This window comes from Saimiri boliviensis, chromosome Y (genome assembly GCF_048565385.1).
Source record: "Saimiri boliviensis isolate mSaiBol1 chromosome Y, mSaiBol1.pri, whole genome shotgun sequence".
Classification (NCBI taxonomy): domain Eukaryota; kingdom Metazoa; phylum Chordata; class Mammalia; order Primates; family Cebidae; genus Saimiri; species Saimiri boliviensis.
The window spans coordinates 20,685,168-20,706,685 of NC_133471.1; the positions used below are offsets into that span (position 1 = coordinate 20,685,168).

The 21,518-nt window shown below is 41.2% G+C and overlaps 1 protein-coding gene across 1 annotated transcript in view; it reads right to left on the reverse strand.

The window, feature by feature from the left end:
* The window catches only part of LOC141582937 (ubiquitin carboxyl-terminal hydrolase 9Y), a 236,761-nt gene that overhangs the window by 47,649 nt on the left and 167,594 nt on the right, over positions 1 to 21,518 (reverse strand). Inside the window, exon 29 of the mRNA XM_074392392.1 lies at positions 20,428 to 20,597. Within this exon, the coding sequence (XP_074248493.1) occupies positions 20,428 to 20,597 (170 nt within the window). The remainder of the gene's footprint in view (positions 1 to 20,427; positions 20,598 to 21,518) is intronic.

A 21,518-nucleotide genomic window follows, 5' to 3' on the forward strand; every position in this document is an offset into this window, starting at 1 on the left:
CATTTAATAGGTGTACCTGAATGTGACGAAGAGAATGAATTGAAGCTGGAAAATACTCTTCAGGATATTATCCAGGAAAACTTCCCCAGCCTAGCAAGGCAGACCAATATTCAAGTCCAGGAAATACAGGAAACACCACAAAGATATTCTTCAAGAACAACCACAAGGTACATAATCTAGAGATTCACCAGGTTGAAATGAAGGAGAAAATGCTAAGGGCAGCCAGAGAGAAAGGTCGGGTTACGTACAAAGGAAAGCCCATCAGACTTACAGCAGATCTGGAGGCCAATATTCAACATCCTTAAAGAAAAGAACTTTCAACCCAGAATTTCATAACCAGCCAAACTAAGCTTCATAAGAGAAGAAAAATAAAATCCTTTGTGAATAAGCAAGTACTCAGAAATTTCATCACCACCAGGCCTGCTTTACAAGAGCTCCTGAAAGAGGTTCTACACATAGAAAGGAACAACCAGTGCCAGCCACTCCAAAAACATACCAAATGGTAAAGAGCATCAACACAATGAAGAAATTGCATCAACTAAAGGGCAAAACAGCCAGCTACCATGAAAATGGCAGTATTAAATTCATACATAACAATATTAACCCTAAATGTAAATGGACTAAATGCCCCAATCAAAAGACACAGACTGCCAAACTGGATAAAAAGCCATAACCTATCAGTGTGCTGTACCCAGGAAACTCATCTCACATGCAATGACACACAAAGGCTCAAAATAAAGGCATGGAGGAAGATTTACCAAGCAAATGGAGAGTAAAAAAAAAAAAAAAGCACGAGTAGCAATGCTCATATCTGATAAAATAGACTTTAAACCAACAAAGATCAAAAGAGACAAAGAAGGGCATTACATAATAGTAAAAGGTCAATGCAACAAGAAGAGCTAACGATCCTAAATATGTACGCACCCAATACAGGAGCACCCAGATACATAAGGCAAGTTCTTAATGACTTACAAAGAGACTTAGACTCCCACACAATAATAGTGGGAGACTTTAACACCCCATTGTCAATATTAGACAGATCAACCAGAGAGAAAATTAACAAGGATATCCAGGACTTGAACTCACACCTGGACCAAGCAAACCTAACAGACATTTACAGAACTCTGCACCCCAAATCCACAAAATATACATTCTTGTCAGCACCACATCACACCTACTCTAAAATTGACTACATAATTGCAAGCAAATCACTCCTCAGCAAATGCAGAAGAACAGAAATCATAACAAACAGTCTCTCAGACCACAGTGCAATCAAGTTAGAACTCAGAATTCAGAAACTAACTCAGAACGGCAAAGCCTCATGGAAACTGAACAACTGGCTCTTGAATGTTGACTGGATAAACAATGAAATGAAGGTAGAAATGAAGATGTTCTTTGAAACCAAAAAGAATGAAGACACAACATACCAGAATCTCTGGGACACATTTAAAGCAGTCTAGAGAAAAATATATAGCAGTAAGTCCCCACATGAGAAGCAAGGAGAGATCCAAAATTCACACCCTATCATCAAAATTGAAAAAGCTAGAGAAGCAAGATCAAATAAACTCAAAACCTAGCAGAAGACAAGAAATAACTAAGATCAGAGCAGAACTGAAGGAGATAGAGACACAAAAAACTCTTCAAAATAAATCAACAAATGCGGAAGCTGGTTTTTCAAAAATATCAACAAAATAGACAACTAGCCATATTAATAAAAAAGAGAAAATAACCAAAGTGATGCAATAAAAAATGATAAAGGGGATATCACCACAGATTCCACAGCAATTTAAAACATCATCAGAGATTATTACAAACAACTCTATGCACATCAACTAGTAAACCTGGAAGAAAAGGATAAATTCCTGGACACTTGCCTGCTTCCAGGCCTACACCAGGAAAAAGTCAAAACCCTGAATAGACCAATAGCAAGGTCTGAGGTTCACGCAGCAATTAAAAGCCTACCACCCAAAAAAAGCCCTGGTCCAGATGGGTTCACAGCCGAATTCTACCAGACATACAAAGAGGAGCTGGTGCCATTCCTTCTGAAACTATTCCACATAATCCAAAAAGAGGGAATCCTTCCTAAATCATTTTATGAGACGAACAGCATCCTGATACCAAAACCTGGCAGAGTCTCAGCTAGAAGAGAAAACTTCAGGCCAATATCCATGATGAACACAGATGCAAAAATCTTCAATAAAATAATGGCAAGCTGATTGCAACAGCACATCAAAAGCTGTGGGATGATCAAGTAGGATTCATCCCACAGATGCAAGGCTGGTTCAATATACAGAACTCTATAAATGTAATTTACCACATAAACAGAACCAAAGACAAAAACCACCTAATTATCTCAATTGATGCAGAGAAGGCCTTTGACAAATTTCAACAGCCCTTTATGCTAAAAACCCTCAATAAACTAGGTATTGACAGAATGTATCTCAAATAATAAAAGCTATTTATGACAAACTCAGAGCCAATATCATACTGAATGGGCAAAAACTGAAAGCATTTCCTTTTAAATCAGGCACTAGACAAGGATGCCCTCTCTCACCACTCCTATTCAATATAGTACCGGAAGATCTAGCTGGAGCAATCAGGCAAGAAAAAGAAATAAAGGGCATTCAAATAAGAAAGGAGGAGGTCAAATTGTCTCTATTTGCAGATGACATGATTGTATATCTAGAAGACACCATCGTCTCAGCCCAAAGACTCCTGAAAGTGATAGGCAACTTCAGCAAAGTCTCAGGATACAAAATCAATGTGCAAAAATCACAAGCATTCCTATACACCAGTAACAGACTTAAAGAGAGCCAAATCAAGAACAAACTGCCATTCACAATTGCTACAAAGAGAAAAAAATACCTAGGAATACAACTAACAAGGAACGTAAAGGACCTCTTCAAGGAGAACTACAAGCCATTGCTCAATGAAATAAGAGAGGACACAAACAAATGGAGAAACATTCCATGTGCATGGTTAGGAAGAATCAATATCATGAAAATGGCCATACTGTCCAAAGTAATTTACAGATTCAGTGCTATCCCCATCAAGCTACCAATGACCTTCTTCACAGAACTGGAAAAAATACCTTAAACTTCATATGGAACGAAAAGAGAACCGGCATAGCCAAGTCAATTCTAAGCAAAAAGAACAAAGCGGAAGGCATCACACTACCAGACTTCAAACTATACTACAAGGCTACAGTAATCAAAACAGCATGGTACTGGTAACAAAACAGAGATATAGACCAATGGAAGAGAACAGAGCCCTCGAATGCAACACCACACATCTACAACCATCCAATCTTTGACAAACCTGACAAAAACAAGCAATGCGGAAAGGATTCCCTGTTTAATAAATGGTGTTGGGAAAACTGGCTAGCCATGTGCAGAAAGCAGAAACTGGACCCCTTCCTGACACCTTAGACTAAAATTAACTCCAGATGGATTAAAGACTTAAACTAAGACCTAACACCATAAAAACCTTAGAAGAAAATCTAGGCAAAACCGTTCAGGACACATAGGCAAGGACTTCATGACCAAAACAGCAAAAGCATTGGCAACAAAAGCCAAAACAGACAAATGGGACTCCACAGCTTCTGCACAACAGAAGAAACAGTCATTATAGTGAATGGGCAACCAACAGAATGGGAAAAAAAGTTTGCAGTTTACCCATCTGACAAAGGGCTGATATCCAGAATCTACAAAGAATTAAAATGTATTTACAAGAAACAAACAAACAAACCCATTCAAAAGTGGGTGAAGGATATGAACAGACACTTTATAAAAGACATACATGAGGCCAAGAAACACATGAAAAAATGCTCATCACCACTGGTCATTAGGGAAATGCAAATCAAAACTACATTGAGATACCATCTCATGCCAGTTTGAATGGCAATCATTAAAAAATCTGGAGACAACAGATGCTGGAGAGAATGTGGAGAAATGGGAACACTCTTACACTGTTGGTGGGAGTGTAAATTAGTTCAACCATTGTGGAAGACAGTGTGGCGATTTCTGTCCTGAAGACAGGACCTAGAAATAGAAATTCCATTTGACCCAGCAATCCCATTACTGGGTATATATCCAAAGGATTATAAATCGTTCCACTATAAGAACACAGGTACACGAATGTTCACTGCAGCACAGTTTACAATAGCAAAGACCTGGAACCAACCCAAATGTCCATCAATGATAGACTGGACAGGGAAAATGTGGCACATATCCACCATGGACTATTATGCAGCCATCAAAAATGATGAATTCGTGTCCTTTGTAGGGATATGGATGAAGCTGGAAACCATCATTCTCAGCAAACTGACACAAGAGCAGAAAATCAAACACCACATGTTCTCACTCATAGGCGGGTGTTAAACAAAAAGAATACATGGGCATGGCGGGGGAGCACTGCACAATGGGGGTCTGTTGGGGTGAAACAGGGGAGGGACAGTGTGGGGGTGGAGAGTTGGAGAGAGATAGCATGGGGAGAAATGCCAGATATAGGTGATGGGAAGGAAGGCAGCAAATCACACTACCACATGTGTACCTATGCAACAAGCCTGCATGTTCTTCATATGTACCCCAAAACCTAAAATGCAATAAAAAAATTTTTAAAAAAAGAAAGATATTATGCATAATGTGGTGTGCCAATGCACGTGTGCATATGTATTATGCATGCCTTCCAACTGCAGTCAAATAAGCTTTCCCAAAATGCCATTGACTGAGCTGTCTCCTTTGGTACTCCAGAAACAAAGGCTGCCTAGAGTTTCATTTTGCTGTATTTTACAGAAATACTTAAAACCAATGGGAAGAGAAGGTGAGAAAAGGGAATTATATGATAAAGTTTTATAATAACAAACTAAAGTGACATCACTTTACTGACGTATACCCAAACTTAAATCAAATGAACCTTTCAAGGGCTTATAGAACTCCCACTGATTTATGAAAAACACAGATCGGGCTCAGAAATCTTCAAACTGTAGTATCAAAGAGTCCAACATGAATGCCTTTCTTCACAATTTTCTGGAGAGACAGTCCAATCCTGTTAAATTCCTATAATTTTTAAGACTAGTTAGGATATTTAGCAGCATTTTCAGCCTCACACCACTAGATGCCAGTAACCACCTTACCAATCCCAGTTCCAGTTATAAATCAGGTTTAGAGTAAAATCTAAAGTAGTATCTATCGACCTATATAAAACCCCAGACAATCATATGGACTGTCTATTATCTCTATGAGCTCATCATTTATAATTCTTCTCCTTTTTCATCCTGTTTCCGCCACAGCAACCTCTAACAGCACGCTTATACCAGAAATCTTCCTGCTTGTTGATCCTGCTGTATAATACTTACATGATTACTCCCAAATTTCATTTAAATATTTACTTGAAAGTCATCTTGGCAGCAAAGTGTTTTGTGACTGTCCTATGTAAAACTAAACTGTATAATAAAGAATCCTGCCTCATGAGTTTTTTATGTAATCAATAATCTTACTTTAAAAACAAAGCAAAAGACTTCATGCCATATCCACTGAAACAAAAACCTAACTAGGAACCCAAATTAGGAAGTTAACATACTATAAGTATTTCAATGAAAAATTTTGTGGGACAAAACATACATCTTCTAAATAAAAATAAACTCTGAATTTAAAAAAAAATCAGGGCTTCAAAAACTGCACTGAAAGCAGAACTACAGGATGAACGCTTTTGAACTCTCCAAAGAAATATCATATCAAACAAAAACAGACAAGACTATGGAAACAAACGGTTTATATCAACCAAGCAAACACTCAACCAAGAGAGACAATTTTTTAAATCATAGAAAAATCTTGTGGTATTGCCACACCACCTCTCTGGTGTAGCTGAGGCCTTCAAAACTGCAATCCATACTCCCAGTGTAAGGCCCTGATTCCTGATTCTGGAAGGAGTAAAGAAGACTTTATGTGTCAGTTTATTGTGTTTTTCTTTCTATTCTGTCTATGGGTTACATGAATAATTGTTGAAACATTTCTATCTCTGTTTTGCCTAACTCAGAACTCACTCATGATTGAAAATGCCAGGCACTGGTCACAAACATTTAAGTTGCTGACAGCAAAAGACATGATTAAATCTGGAGACAACAGATACTAGAGAGGATGTGGAGAAACAGGAACACTTTTACACTGTTGGTGGGAGTGTAAATTAATTCAACCATTGTGGAAGACAGTGTGGTGATTCCTCAAGGACCTGGAAATAGAAACTCCATTTGACCCAGCAATCCCATTACTGGGTATATATCCACAGGATTACAAATCGTTCTACTATAAGAACACAGGTACATGAATGTTCATTGCAGCACTGTTTACAACAGCAAAGACCTGAAACCAACCCAAATGCCCATCAGTGATAGACTGGACAAGGAAAATGTGGCACATATACACCATGGAATACTATGCAGCTATCAAAAACTATAACTTCGTGTCGTTTGTTGGGACATGGATGAACCTGGTGTACCAGCATTCTCAGCAAACTGACACAAGAACAGAAAATCAAACAGCACATGTTCTCACTCATAGGAGGGTGTTGAACAATGAGAACCATGGACATATGGAGGGGAGCATCACACACTAGGTCTGTTGGGGGGAAATAGGGGAGGGACAGTAGGGGGTGGGGAGTTGAGAAGAGATAGCATGGGGGCATGCCAGATATAGGTGATGGGGTGAAAGGCAGCAAATCACAGTGCCATCTGTGTGCCTATGCAACAATCTCGCATGTTCTTCACATGTACCCCAAAACATAAAATGCAATTAAAAAAAAAAGATACAGTTAACCCATAAAATAGACAACCTAAAAAAGGGGGCAACAGTTGCAGAGATCTTTCTTTTGGAGAAATGAGGACATTCAAAAGCAGTTAAATATACTGAAGAATACAGAAACTCATGCACATGCTCTTGAGAGGAAACACTCTCAAAAAACATGTAAAACTCAAGTGTTAGCCCTCAGGTTCATCTACAGCTTCAGTGTCAGAAAAGACCGAAAGCTAAGACAGAATTATAAACTGTATTAAAGGTGTATTAATAAAGATCCACTTTAAAAACTAATAGTTTTCATATTACACTTAGTCAAAACACTGGTGCAATACAAGCTAAGCCTTCAGTAACTAATAAATCACCTTGGAGAAATAAAGAAAAATTTCAATGTTAACACATTGTAACATTTCAAATGTAGTTTTCTATGGAAAAAAAGAAAAAAGAAAAAAGAAGAAAAAAAAGCACAAAAACAAAAGGAAAAGTATAGCCAATGTGAAGTGAAAAACAGAAACTGAAAAAGTCTTAAACTTTATGCACAAACACTGTATTGAGAAAAAAAAAAAAAGTTTTGGCCTGGCATGTTGGCTCATGCCTGTTAATCCCAGCAGTTTAGGGCTGAGGCAGGCAGATTATGAGATCAGAAGATCAAGACAATCCTGGCTAACAAAGTGAAATCCCGACTCTACTAAAAATAAAATTATCCCAGCATGGTGGCATGCGCCTGTAAATCCAGCTATTCAAGGAGGCTGAGGCAGGACACTCACTTGAGGAGGAGGTTGTGGTGAGCCAAGATTGCATGCACCATTGCACTCCAGCCTAGGCAACAAGAGTGGAACTCCATGTCAAAAAAAAAAAAAGTGGAAAAAACCCTAACAAGTACCATGAAGTGGACCAATGTATGCAATATCGGTATCCCATACAGCAGAAGAAGAGGAGCAGAAAGAATATCTGAAGACAAAAACGGCTGAAAATTCCCCAAACTTGATGAAACATCTGAATGTCCAAATTCAAGAAAGGTAAAAATCTTAACGAGAACATGGTCAAAGACAGCCAACCATATGAAGAAAATCATAGTCAGTCAAGAGCCAAGGCAAGAGAATTTTAACAACAGAAAGGGAGAAGCAATTTATCATGTAGAAGGGAGTCTTAATAACAGAAGCCAGGAATGGTGGCTGATGTCTGTAATTCCAGCATTTTGGGAGGCCAAGGAAGGAAGGCGGATGATGAGATCAGGAGATTGACACCATCCTGGCCAACATGGTGAAACCCTGTCTCTAGCAAAAATACAAAAATTAGCTCGGTGTGGTAGCATGTGCCTGTAAGCCCAGCTACATGTGAGGCTGAGGTAGAAGACTCCCTTGAACCAGGGAGTTGGAGGTTGCAGTGAGCTGAGATTGTGCAACTGTACTCCAGCCTGGCAACAGAATGAGACTGCATCTCAACAACAACAAAAAAGATTAACAACGGATAGCTCAAAAAAGCATGGAAAATAGGGAACCCATATGTAGAAAGGAGTACTGATTAACAACAGACAGCTCACAAACCATGGACAACACAGAAGCCAGAAGGCAGTAGTACAACAAAGTATTAATAGAAAAAAGCTATCAATCTATATCTGCCAAAACGGCATTTCAAGCAAAAAAGCCTAGATGTGGAAAAGCAAAGGGAATTCTGTTACCAGTCCTGCTCTACAAGGATTACTAGAAGAAAGTCATGAATTTAAATCGAAAGCATATTTGACAGTAATTTTCAGCTACAGAAAGAATTAACACTGTAAAGAAAACTGCTATTACTATTACAACATTGGCAAACGTTAACTATTACTACTGTACTTCTGATAGGTAACTATTACATAAAACAATTACAAGTATTTTAATGGACAATCTGTGTACAGATATAATCTGTCACAATAACATAGATTAGGAAGGATGGAAAAGCACAAAAGCAGCATATTATATACTGTGAAATTAAGCTTCGTATTATTCAAACAAGTTAGTATTATTCAAGGTAGGCTATTTTAAGTTTAGGATATTAACTGCAGTCCCAGATATAACTAATAAGAAATATAAAAACACAGAAAAGGAAATAAGCAAATCTTTAAAATACTAACCAAAATTTTAAAACAAGCAATGGAAGATTTAGGATCAAATAATACAGAGAATACATAGAAAACAAATAGGTAAATGTCACAGCAAGCCATTCCTTACTTGTAGTAACTTTAAATGTAAGCTCCTACATGAAAAGGCACACACTAATGAAATGCACATTAAAAAAACTGATTCATCTATATATTTACCCAAGTCTCACTTTAGATATAAAGACACATAGGTTAAAAGTAAGAGATACCATTAAAATAGTGAATACTATAAAAAAACTTTATGAATACTTTCATTTAGTTTAAGAAGCCTATTATTTCATCATCCACACTGCTCTTTGTGATGTGGTTTGGGCTAACGGAAAAGGCGTCACTTCAAACACCGTTGGTGCTGGAGACACATACTAAAGGCCTGGTGTTTCAGGTGTTTTGGACTGCACCTTTCACTCAGGAGGTTATAGTTTGAATTAAGGAGCTTGCCTCCTATAATACAGTTGTACTTGAAGAATCCAAAGTCCTTGTGCATTGTAATATGAAGATGGAGTTGGAATAGGTCAATAAGAGTGTAAGGGCTGAATAACATCTGGGGCTTAGCACAGGGATAGAATCCATGCTAAAGTTTGTGTTGGGTAAAAAGGGCCCATTCCCATACCCAGGACCCTAGTCCATCCCCTCTTGCCACATGGCTCTTCCTTCTTCTTTGTTTAACCTCCACCAATCACTCCATGACACCTCACCTATACGGCCTACCTCTAGAGTTCAGCCTACCCAGCAACAAGGCAAGCCAATCATCTCCCACTTTAGCCCACCAAAGCTAAGCCAATCCCTGCCCCTATAAAAACCCTCTCCGGCAGCTGCTGGGTGCAGCTCTTCCCTCTCCCGCTCGAGTTGCCCGCAAACCCCAATAAACCTAGACTCGGCCCAGCGGTTCCTTGGACTGAATTATTTCGGGAAGGGTCTCTGCGGGTCCCACATTTGGTGCCGAAACCCAGGAGGTGTGGGCGGCTGGTCCACCAGCGGCCCCCTCCCTCTGGCGACCACCCTTCCTCTGAATTGGCCTTCACGCTCCGGATAAGGTAAGTCCATTTACTTGGCTATCTTCCCCTCAGTGCGTGTGGTGGCCTCTTTTCCTTTCGCGTCTCCCACTCCATGGATCTCTCGCCTAGCGCCGGCCGGCCCGAGTCAGATCCTCCAGTCCGGCTCCAGGAGCCTTGGAAGTCATCAGACGAGGAACGCCTCCTCTGATCCTTCCCATGTTCACGTCCATAATAGGAACGGTTAGAGAGAAGGACGCTTCCTCTAACTCTTCCTATCTCCCTCTAGAGGAGCTGTGAGGCAGACGGGACGCCTCTCTTCACACCACTCTAGCCCAATCCCGCTAAAGGAAAGGTCCTGCCACACGCGCCATGGGGAACACGGAGTCTCAAATTCCTAACAACACCCCTCTCGGGTGCTTACTCCTCAACTTTTCTCAGCTAGGCTACTCCCAAATCCTCCTGTCCCAAGTGGCCTGGCCCCAATACCAGCTTAATAACCGGTCACATTGGCCTCCGACTGGTACTTTCGATTTTAACGTCCTACGAGACCTAAACAATTTTTGTCGCCGTACTGGCAAGGATCGCGAGGTGCCCTACATCCAGGCTTTTTGGGATTTGCGTCCCCACCCCGACCTCTGCTCCTCCTGTTCCACTCATCAAGTTCTCTTAGCTCGCACCCCTCCCAAGGTCAGCTCTCCCCCTCCTTACGAACAGCAGGAGGAGCTGCCTGACCACCTATCCCATCCCCCTCCTGCTCACTCCAACTCCCTTCCTCCGCCAGTTGCAGACCCTGCCCCACTCCCACAGCTCCTCCTCCTCCTTCCTCGTCCTTCTCCTCCCCTCCAACTGTTGCGCCAGTTGCAGACCCTGCCCCCACTCCCACAGCTCCTCCTCCTCCTCCTTCCTCGTCCTCCTCCTCCCCTCCGACCGTTGCGGTGCCGCCCCCTTTAAGTCCTCCAGTTGCGGCCTGTACTCGCTCCCACCCACCAGCTGTCTTGGCACCGCTCCGTGAGGTGGCCGGGGCGGAGGGACTCGTCAGAGTTCATGTTCCTTTCTCCCTCCAAGACCTAGCTCAAATTGAACGCCGACTTGGATCTTTCTCAGCCAACCCCTCCACCTATATTAAGGAGTTTCAGTACCTTACTCGGGCCTATAGTCTCACTTGGCATGATATCCGTGTCATCTGCACCTCCACTCTTTCCGCCGAGGAGTACGAACGCATCCTAGCGGCGGCTAGGCATGCAGCTAACAGGGACCATGCTATAAACCCCAACCAGGTCCCCGTTGGAGCTGAAGTTCTCCCTAGCACAGACCCCCAGTGGAATTATCAGGAGGGGCCAGGATCCCACATCCCAGCTCGCGATCGCATGCTCCAATATCTCCTACGGGGCATGGATACTGTCTCCAATAAGGTGGTAAACTATAACAAACTCAGAAAAATAACTCAGAGGCCAGATGAAAATCCCGCTCTCTTTCTCGGCTGCTTACAAGATGCCCTTGTTCGCTTCACCTGGCTAGACCCCGCGTCCCAAAACGGGACAACTGTTCTCGCCTCTCATTTCATCTCACAGTCTACCCCTGATGTCCGAAAAAAACTAAAAAAGGTTGAGGATGGGCCGGAAACCCCCATACAGGACCTGGTAAAAATGGCCTTTAAAGTTTTTAATGCCCGGGAGGATGCGGCAGAGGCAGCCCGCCAGGCCCAAATGATGCAGAAGGTCACTCTACAAACCCAGGCCTTAGTGGCAGCTCTACAGCCAGCAGGAGGTGGAAAATCTGGTGGCAGTCAGCGCCCCCCCCCCCCCCGGGAGCTTGCTTCAAATGCGGAAATGAGGGTCACTGGGCCTCCAACTGCCCACAACCCCGTCCGCCCACTAAGCCTTGCCCCCTTTGTCAGCTCACGGGACACTGGAAGTCAGATTGCCCCAGTGCGTCCAAGGCCTCAGCCGCCCTTGGCAGAGGGATTGGATCACGCGGGGCAACCCTGGATGATCCGGCCTCTGACCACAGTGCACGGAAGTCGGATTCTTCCGGAGGTTTCTGTCCCGAGTTGCTGGGGCTCTTAAACAACTAGAGAGGCCCTGGCTCCTCAACCCCGGTTACCCTTGCCTGGCCCAGGGTGTCACTTCAGGTAGCAGGTAGAGTGTCCCCTTCTTACTTATCACAGGGAGGAAGGGGGCTGCCCGCCCCGCACCTTTAACCGTGGCACAGCCCGTCCTTCCCAGGTTCCTGTTATGGCCGCCATAGTTCCCGCCCACCTCCAACCACCCTCTGTAACCACAAGCACCCCTTCTGTCTTTCTCTCTCTCTCTCTCTCTCTCTCTCTCTCTTTCTCTCCACTTCCCCCTTCCTCTACTCATCGTTTAGCCCACCATCTAATCTAAAACATTACCTCCCACCATCTAATCTAAAACATTACCTCTTGTTTACTCCCAAAGTCACTAATGCTGTCTCTGCCTCCCTAGGAGTCCAGTAAAAACTCCATGCTGCCTACCATCCTCAATCTTCTGGTAAGGTAGAATGAGCCAACGGGCTCATCAAGGAGCAGCTCACCAAACTCTCCTTAGAACTCCGACAGTCGTGGATCACCCTGCTTCCCCTAGCCCTTGCCAGGTTGCAGGCACGTCCACGGGGCTCATCACAGCTCAGCCCGTTCGAACTCCTTTACGGGTGCCCCTTTCTGCTATCCACCCCTCCACCTCCAAACACAACACTACTCCCTTCTCCTGGATTGCTCTCCTCAGGGAAGGGTTAGCACTTGCTAACCAGTCCGGACTTGCTAATTTAACCTCCTGCCTTTTGTGTGCCACTCTTGGCCAAACTCCTCTCGTGGCGGTACCAGTTCCCTTTCCACGTAATGCTCCGGAATCATCTAACCCCTTTACTCCCATTCCTAACGTACAACTCTATGCCTTACCTGAGTCTCAGCTCCCGGCCTGCTACTCCCTAGGCCACAACTATTCCTATTGCAACGACACCAAGCGGGTTTCAACCAGCCTAACCGCTCCAAGGGGCATCTTCTTCTGGTGTAATGGCACCCTAACCAAAACCCTGTCTTCTAGCCAGCCTCCAACCCTCTTATGCCTTCCAGTCACCCTAGTACCTCGACTCACTGTCTACTCCCCGGCTGAGTTCCTCTTATTACAGGTCCCACAGGCTCCGTCTCATCGCACCCGAAGGGCGGCCTTCCTCCCGGTGGCTGTAGGCCTGTCCCTTGCAGGCTCTGCATTGGCCGCTGGATTGGGAGGAAAAGCATTGCTCCATTCTCACCAAGCTCTGACCCGCCTTTCCTCACAACTCCAGGAAGCCATCGAAGACTCAGCAGCATCTCTTGCGTCTCTCCAACGACAAATCACCTCAGTTGCTCAAGCAGCCCTACAGAATCGCAAAGCACTGGACCTACTAACAGCAGAGCGTGGAGGAACCTGCATCTTCCTACAAGAGGAATGCTGCTACTATGTCAACGAATCTGGACTGGTAGAAACGCGAATTGAAAATCTCCAAACAATCAAAACCAGCCTCCAAAATTACAAGTTCTCAACAGAAGCCTCCGCATGGTGGTCGTCTTCCATGTACACCCTCCTATCCCCATTACTCGGTCCCTTACTGGTTATCTGTCTTGTTCTACTCATTGCTCCTTGTTTTTTCAAGTTTCTCCAATGGCAGTTCCAAGAACTAACCCGAGTTACCATCAACCAGATGATGCTACAACCAGTCTTCCACGATAACACCATACCAACACCTGCCCCCCAAAACAACCACGTCACTTCCCCACCAACCTGCAGGGAAAGCTACGCCCTTCAGCCCACTTCCCAAACTCCCTAAAAAATCAGATCCCTCCACCGCCCATTTTCAGCAGGAAGTAGCCAGAACGACCTCGTCGCCCTTTTTTCCTTTTCAAGGAGTCGGGAATGTTGGGTAAAAAGGGCCCATTCCCATACCCGGGACCCTAGCCCATCCCCTCTTGCCACATGGCTCTTCCTTCTTCTTTGTTTAACCTCCACCAATCACTCCATGACACCTCACCTATACGGGCTACCTCTAGAGTTCAGCCTACCCAGCAACAAGGCAAGCCAATCATCTCCCACTTTAGCCCACCAAAGCTAAGCCAATCCCTGCCCCTATAAAAACCCTCTCCGGCAGCTGCTGGGTGCAGCTCTTCCCTCTCCCGCTCGAGTTGCCCGCAAACCCCAATAAACCTAGACTCGGCCCAGCGGTTCCTTGGACTGAATTATTTCGGGAAGGGTCTCTGCGGGTCGCACAGTTTGTGCAGAAGAAAAATCAGAACTGGGCTGAGCAGAATACATCATTAGCTGCAAGATGCCATAATGCAACCTCAGAGCCTGAAACAGGTTCATCCATAGGTAGTACTTAGAAGCAGAACTGGAAATACTCAAGCTATTTATTTAATATTAGCAAGGCATATTTAGGCACTTTAGCTTTAAAATAAATAATGACAAAGCTTTTTTGCCCAAATGTCATTATTTTAAGCACATACATACCCAAATATAAAGCCTACTGGTGAGTACTAGACTGTTCTTGGAAGCTCTAATTTTTATCTATGGTTAGTACTATAGAAAAGACCAGAACTGTGTTATATCTTAGTTTCGGATGACAGAAATGTCTGGATTTGTCTTTCTTATTTTTTCCACCTAGAATGCAGAATCTAAATGAGTATGAAGCAGCCTCCACTCCCTTCTCCCAAATAGAGACAGAAACATCTGAGATGCTGCATTTGTCTTTATGAAGATACAAATACCTCAGAGATAGAAAATTCTAAATCAAAAGACTTACTTCTTAGAATAAATATTTCTGATAAAAAAAAAAATCCACTGATGAGCCAGGTACAGTGGCTCACACCCATAATCCTAGCACTTTGGAAGGCTAAGTGTGTGAAATAAGAATAAATAAAAGGTTCCTCTTCAAAGCTTTCCCCTTAGTTTATTATGAATAAATAATAGTTTCTTCAAATGTTCATTTACTTTAAGTAGTTGTTAGTGATAATAAGAAAATAAGTGCATTCCACGTTCTTATATTTTAACCTAGGTATTTACCCTGACATGCCCAGACAAGCCCAGGCAACTCTTAGGTCAAAGCTTACTCCCCTCCCTTATTTGGAAGCATTATCATTTCTCTAAGGACTCCTCAGCTTACTCCTTTTTTTCTTCTCCTCTGCCTTTACTTCTTTAGAAAATTTCCAAGTTTTTAGCTAATTGGGCCAAGCATAGAATGTGAGGCCCCCGTTCCTGTCCATGGAAACTGGACACAGCAATAGGGTGATGGCATCAGGTTATGAAAGTTCTAAATCTCCCTGTCTCCTTTGTTCAGATATATATATATCCTGACTTTTCCAGTCTGACTCTGACATAACATTACAAGGGGAAAAAAATCAAAATATCTTACCCCAAAACATCTTTCTTAGCCATATCTTGAAATGGCTCTGCAAAGCTGTCCTTTGTGGGGCAAAATTTGCATCTATAAATAATCTCTATTAACATACCTAAATCATTTTCTTCCAGGCCCTGTCAATCCTAAAGAGATAAACTAAAAGTTTAGCACCTATTAAAGATCTGAATAACAAACATTTGTCTTTTATTGTCTCTCTAAAGGAGGACACTTTGAGACTTCAAAAGAATCTTTGTCTCCTCCACAATCTTTGATCTTAACCTGAACATGTGCTTTTCTTTGTTTTTCCTTCCCCCCCACCCCCACTTCGACTTCCCAAAGTGCTAGGATTACAGGCATGATCCTATCTTAACCTGAACTGTGCCAGGCCTATCTTAACCTGAACTGTGCACTTTCTGTAATCCCAGGTCTTTCAATAAACTTATAACCAACTGTCAACCAAAAAATGTTTGCATTTACTGATAGCATGGAAGCCCCTGTTACCTGCTTTTGAGTTGTCCTACCTTTCTGGACCAAACCAATATATTTCTTAAATGTATTTGACTGCTGTCTCATGCCTCCTTAAAATGTATAAAATCAAGCTGTGCCCCAGCCACCTGTACCTGGGCGTATGTTCTCAGGACTTCCTGAGAGCTATGTCACAAACCATGGTCACTCATATTTGGCTCAGCATAAATCTCTTCAAAATTTTACAGAGTTTGACTCTTTTCATTGACAACAATATACATGCAAAAATCCTCAATAAAATATTAGCAACAAATCCAGTAGAAATTAAAAGTATGAGGTACCATGGCAAACTGGACCTTTTTTTTCTTTGAGACAGAGTCTTGTTCTGTCACTGAGGCTGGATTGCACAATCTCAGCTCATTGCAATTTCCGCTTCCTGGGTTCAAGCAGTTCTCCTGCTTCAGCCTCCTGAAAGCTGGCATTACAGGTGTCCGCCATCACACCAGGTAATTTTTGTGTTTTTAGTGGAGATGGGGTTTCCTCATGTTGTCCTGTCTGGTATCGAACTACTGACCTCGGTGATCCTCCCACCTCAGCCTCAAAAAATGCTGGTATTAACCGACATGAGTCACCATGCCTGGCTCAAAGGTGGAATTTATCAAGAATATAAGGGTCCTTAAATATATTAATTTATTTTTAATATATTGTCAGAAGCCTCTGAAACAGACCAATTTCAACTTCAACAGAGGCTGGGTAAAATAAGGCTGCATTCCCAGTCAGTTAAGCATTCTCAGTCAAAGAATGAGACAGGAAGTTGGCACAAGATACAGATCATGAAGACCTTGCTGATTAAACAGGCTGCAGTATAGAAGCTAGTTAAACCCCAACAAAACCAAGACAGCAATGAGAGTGACCTCTGGTCATCCTCACTGCTGCAGTTCCACCAGCACCATGATAGTTTACAAACACCATTGCAACATCAGGAAGTTACCTTTATGTTATAAAAATAAGAGGCAGGAATAACCCACCCTTAGTTTTGCTTATATTCACAAATAATCATATAAATGGGTAAACCGCAGCCCTCAGGGGTGCTCTGCCTATGGAATAGCCATTTTTTAATTCCTCTACTTTCTTAATAAACTTGTTTTGCTTTATGGGATCACCCTGAATTCTTTCTTCCGTAAGATCCAAGAGCCCTCTCTTACGATCTGGATCAGGAAGAGTAAAAATATCATCAGAAATACAATAAAGAAAATAACATGGTTATCTCAATTAATTAAACAAAATTACCCAGGCCAGGCACAGTTGCTCAAGCCTGTAATCCCAGCACTTTGGGAGGCGAAGGTGGGCGCATCATCCAAGATCAGGAGTTCAAGACCAGTTTGGTGAAACCCTGTCTCTACTAAAAATAGCCAAAATTTGCAGGGCGTAGTGGTGGGCACCTGTAATTCCAGCTCCTCAGGAGGCCAAGAGAGGACAATCACTTGAACCAGAGAGGCGGAGGTTGCAGTGAGCTAAGGACTGTGCCACTGCACTCTAGCCTGGGCAACGAGAAGAAAACTCCGTCTCAAAAAAAAAAAAATTATCCAAACAAATGTAAACATCTTTTCATAGTAAAACTGATTTCAAAAACTAGGAAAACAAGAGAAGTTCTCAACACCATAAAGGGCATATATGAAAAACTAATAGCTAACAGAGTCACAGGTATTTGAGCCATAGTGATTCCCACTTGAATGGGCTCTGGGTAAAATAAGGCTGAGACCTACTGGGTTGCAATCTCAAGAGATTAGGTATTCTGACAGGATGAGACAGGAAGTCCACATAAGATGCAGGTCACAAAGACCTTGCTGATAAAACAGAAGCAATAAAGAAGCTGGCTCATCATACACCAATGCATACAATGCATTACCTTACTAAAAGACACTCCTGAGAGCACCATCACTTTGCAAACACTGTGGGCACCATTTAGACATTATCCTATATGGTTAAAAAATGGGAGAAACTCTCACGTGAGTTGGGGTTGGCGAGCAACAGATTCTGACACCTTTCCCAGAAAATCCAAGAATAATCCACTTGTTTACTATAAATAAACACACTGTTTCAAATATAATCAAGAAATCACCATAAAAGTTTATCTCACTTTAACTCTGTGGACTTGACTGAGGTCCAGGAATCCTCTCTAGGGGTCTACATCAGGAATAACAAAATCATGAAATGACAAAAGACTAAAAGCTTTTCCTGAATCAGGAAGAAGAGAAGCATGGTTGCTCTTACTACTTCTAATCAAACCAGTAGAGCAGTTAGGCAAAAAAGAGAAAAGAAAAAACTGGCCCAAAAAGGAAAGAAAGAAGTAAAACTATGTTATTTGCAAGTGACATGATCTTTCTGTAAAACAACCTCTAAACCACAAAGAAATTTAACAGAATTGCAGGATTAAAAAAATTAATATAAAAAATTAGTTATTGTTCTATATACTAGTAATGAACACCCAAAAGAAAATTAAGAAAACAATTCCATCCACATGAGCAGCAAAAAGAGCAAGTTAGCAATAAAGTACTTAGAAATAATTTAGCAGAGAATAAATGAGCATTAAAAGAAATAAATACAACCTAAGTAAATGAAAAGACATCCAATGTTGATGTGTTGGAAGAGTTAATACTGTTAAGTGACAATTAGTCTTTTGAGAGAGATTCAATGCAATGACTCTCAAAATTGCATTTATTTTTGTAATTGAAAAAAAGAGCTTTTTGTGTAATAGAAAAAAAATCCCCCAACTTAAAATTTATATGGATTTTCACAGAACCCAGAAAGTCCAAATAACCACAAAAACAAATAAAACCCTATAGAAAACCAAAACACAAACAAACCAAAAACTCCAGCAAAGTTGAAAGATTCACATTTCCTGATGTACTGCAAAGCTAAAGCAATCAGAGGAGTGTGGCATTGGCCTAAGGACATGCATATGGACTAAAGGAATATAATTTAGAGCCTAGAAAAAATCCCTTTTATCTTCAAAAAGGTGCCAAGACCACTCAATGGGTTAAGATCCCTCTGTTCAGATAATGATAACTGAAGCTAGATAGTCACATTCATAAGAATGGAGCTGCACACTTTGCTTCACATTGCTCACAAAAATCAACTCAAATTAGATCAAAGAACTAACTTAAGAACTATAAAAATATAAAATTCTTAGGAAACAATGTAGGAGAAAATAGCTTTTGCTCTGGATTTGCCAATGATTTATACTGAAGACGATGCAAATACAGGCAACTAAAAAAGACAGAAATTATGAAAATTAAAACTTAAATTAAAAATCATGAAAATTAAAAACTTCTGTGCATAAAGAAATATTATCAACAAAGTGGAAATAAATCCTGGAGAACAGAAGAAAATGTCTGTAAATCATTAGCCTGTTAAGGAATCAACATCCAGTATATATAAAGAAACTCACTACAAAAAATAATCAAATTCAACAATGGTATAAAATTCAACATGGCATAAAAAATGGAATATACATTTCTCTGAAGTAGATACACCAGTGTTCAGTAATACCACAAGAGCAGATGCTCAACATCACCACATTATTCACTAGGAAATTGCAAATACACACCACAATAAGGTTCTATCTTACATACATTAGGATCGCCATCAACAAAAGTGAAAACAGTGTGGGAGAGGATGTGAAAAAACTGAAGCCTGTATAAGTTGATGTTGGGAGTGTAAAGCGGTGAAGCCAATGTTAAAAAAGTTCAGCAGGTTTAATCCCTGTACAGGTCACCAAAAAAACAAAACAAAACAAACAAACAAACAAACAAAAGTAAAAAACAAAATACAAAGTTCAGTAGATCATTAAAAAGTTAAACAGTTTACTGCATGACCCAGCATACCCAGTTCTAGAAATATACTCAACAGCTCTGAGAACAGAAAATCAGAGATCTGTGCGCATAGTTATGTTCACAATAATCCAGCTGTCTTATCAACAAACAGCCTGATATATAAACATCTAGTATATAGATACAAAACAAGACAGTATCACTCACCTCTGAAAATGAATCAAGTTCTGCCATGCTACAACATAGATGAACCTTTAAAACATTATGCTAACAAACTAGAAACAAAACATACAAATTATTTGACTCCACTTACATGAGGTACCTAAAATAGGAAATTCACAGAAACTGAATGAATATTTTAAGTTACCAGAAACTGGAGGGTACTGAAAATGGGAGTCATTATTTAAAAAAATTTTTGGAGGGTGATAAAATAGTTTGGAGATTTAGTAGTAATGATCACACAACATTGCAATCATTCAGTATGTCAAATCACAACTACATACTATTGTGCAATTAATGCCACTAAACAATGCTGACTTAAAAGAGGTTAAAATGGCTAATTTTCGTTATGCATATATGTTTTACCACAATAAAAAATATTAAAAATAATAATAATGCTGGCATCTTGCAGAGATAAAAACAAGTTTAAGTGGAACATATTTGTTTTAAATATCTCTTCTATAGTTCGAGGTGTTACATAGGCAAACAAAAGGGTTCCTTCCTTCACTTCTAGAAACAAATTTTCTTTATGAGTCATCCATTTCTGCTTCAAACCGTAATGTTAGCCTTCCTTCAAATTAAATTTTAAAATCACATACTTGCTTGGACAGTGCAATAGTAAGTCAATGATGAATGTTTGCCAAGCCTTTTCTTTACTAAGTGCATCCAAAGCTGTCGGAAGCAAAGCAAAACATAAGGTCATCACTTCCAGTGCTTCACAGCAAACGTGTTCATCTTCCACCTCCAGCTCATTGCTTCCATTGGTGATCTGCAAAATTAGAATCAGAAGCAAGTTATCTAGGGATATATTCAAGAAATTCACAAATCCTCTAGGTACCATTAACAACTGCCTACTCAGTAAAGACCATGCAGCCCAGACTCTTCACTTATGGCTACAGAGGCTCTTTGGCATATAACCCAGTTGGAATTTAAAAAGTATATTTAGTGACAGGTATTCCTCACTTTTTTTGTTCTTCTGGATATGAGTGATCTGCTTCAATCATTATAGCTACTAGAGAATGACGGTGGCATTGCAGTTTGGGTCTTTGACTAGTTCTATTGTGGAGCCTAACTAGAAGTCATTTCTTTCATTTTGTTGTTGTGGTTCACAGATGCTGTATTTGCTAATTGATCTATTTGCTAACATGCAATTGTTGACCAAAGTCAGTACCCACAATGCTGTCACACAGGCTAACAACAGAGAAAGGTATGAGTCATCTAAGGCACATGTTCCCAGATAAAGTTGAGCAAGGTGATTCTCTGCCTTCTTCTTTCAACTCCCATTATGTAAACAAGTGTCCTTTTCTTAGTCCATTTATGGGCTATACATTCTACATTTTTGTGCTTTTTCCCACAGATTATTTTTTAAAAACATTTATTTGTTATCCTTTAAAGTTCTGGGGTATATGTGCAGATCATGCAGGTTTGTTACATAGGTATACAAGTGCCATGTTGGTGGTTTGCTGCATCCACCACCCTGTCATGTATATTAGGTATTTCTCCTAATGCTATCCCTCCCCAAGCCCTCTATCCCTTGCTATTCCTTCCCTAGCCCTCCACCCAACAGACACCAGTGTGTGATGTTCCCCTCCCTGTGTCCAAGTGTTCTCACTGTTCAATACCCACTTTTGAGTGGGAACATGCAGTGTTTGGTTTTCTGTTCTTTTATCAGTTTGTTGAGAATGATGGT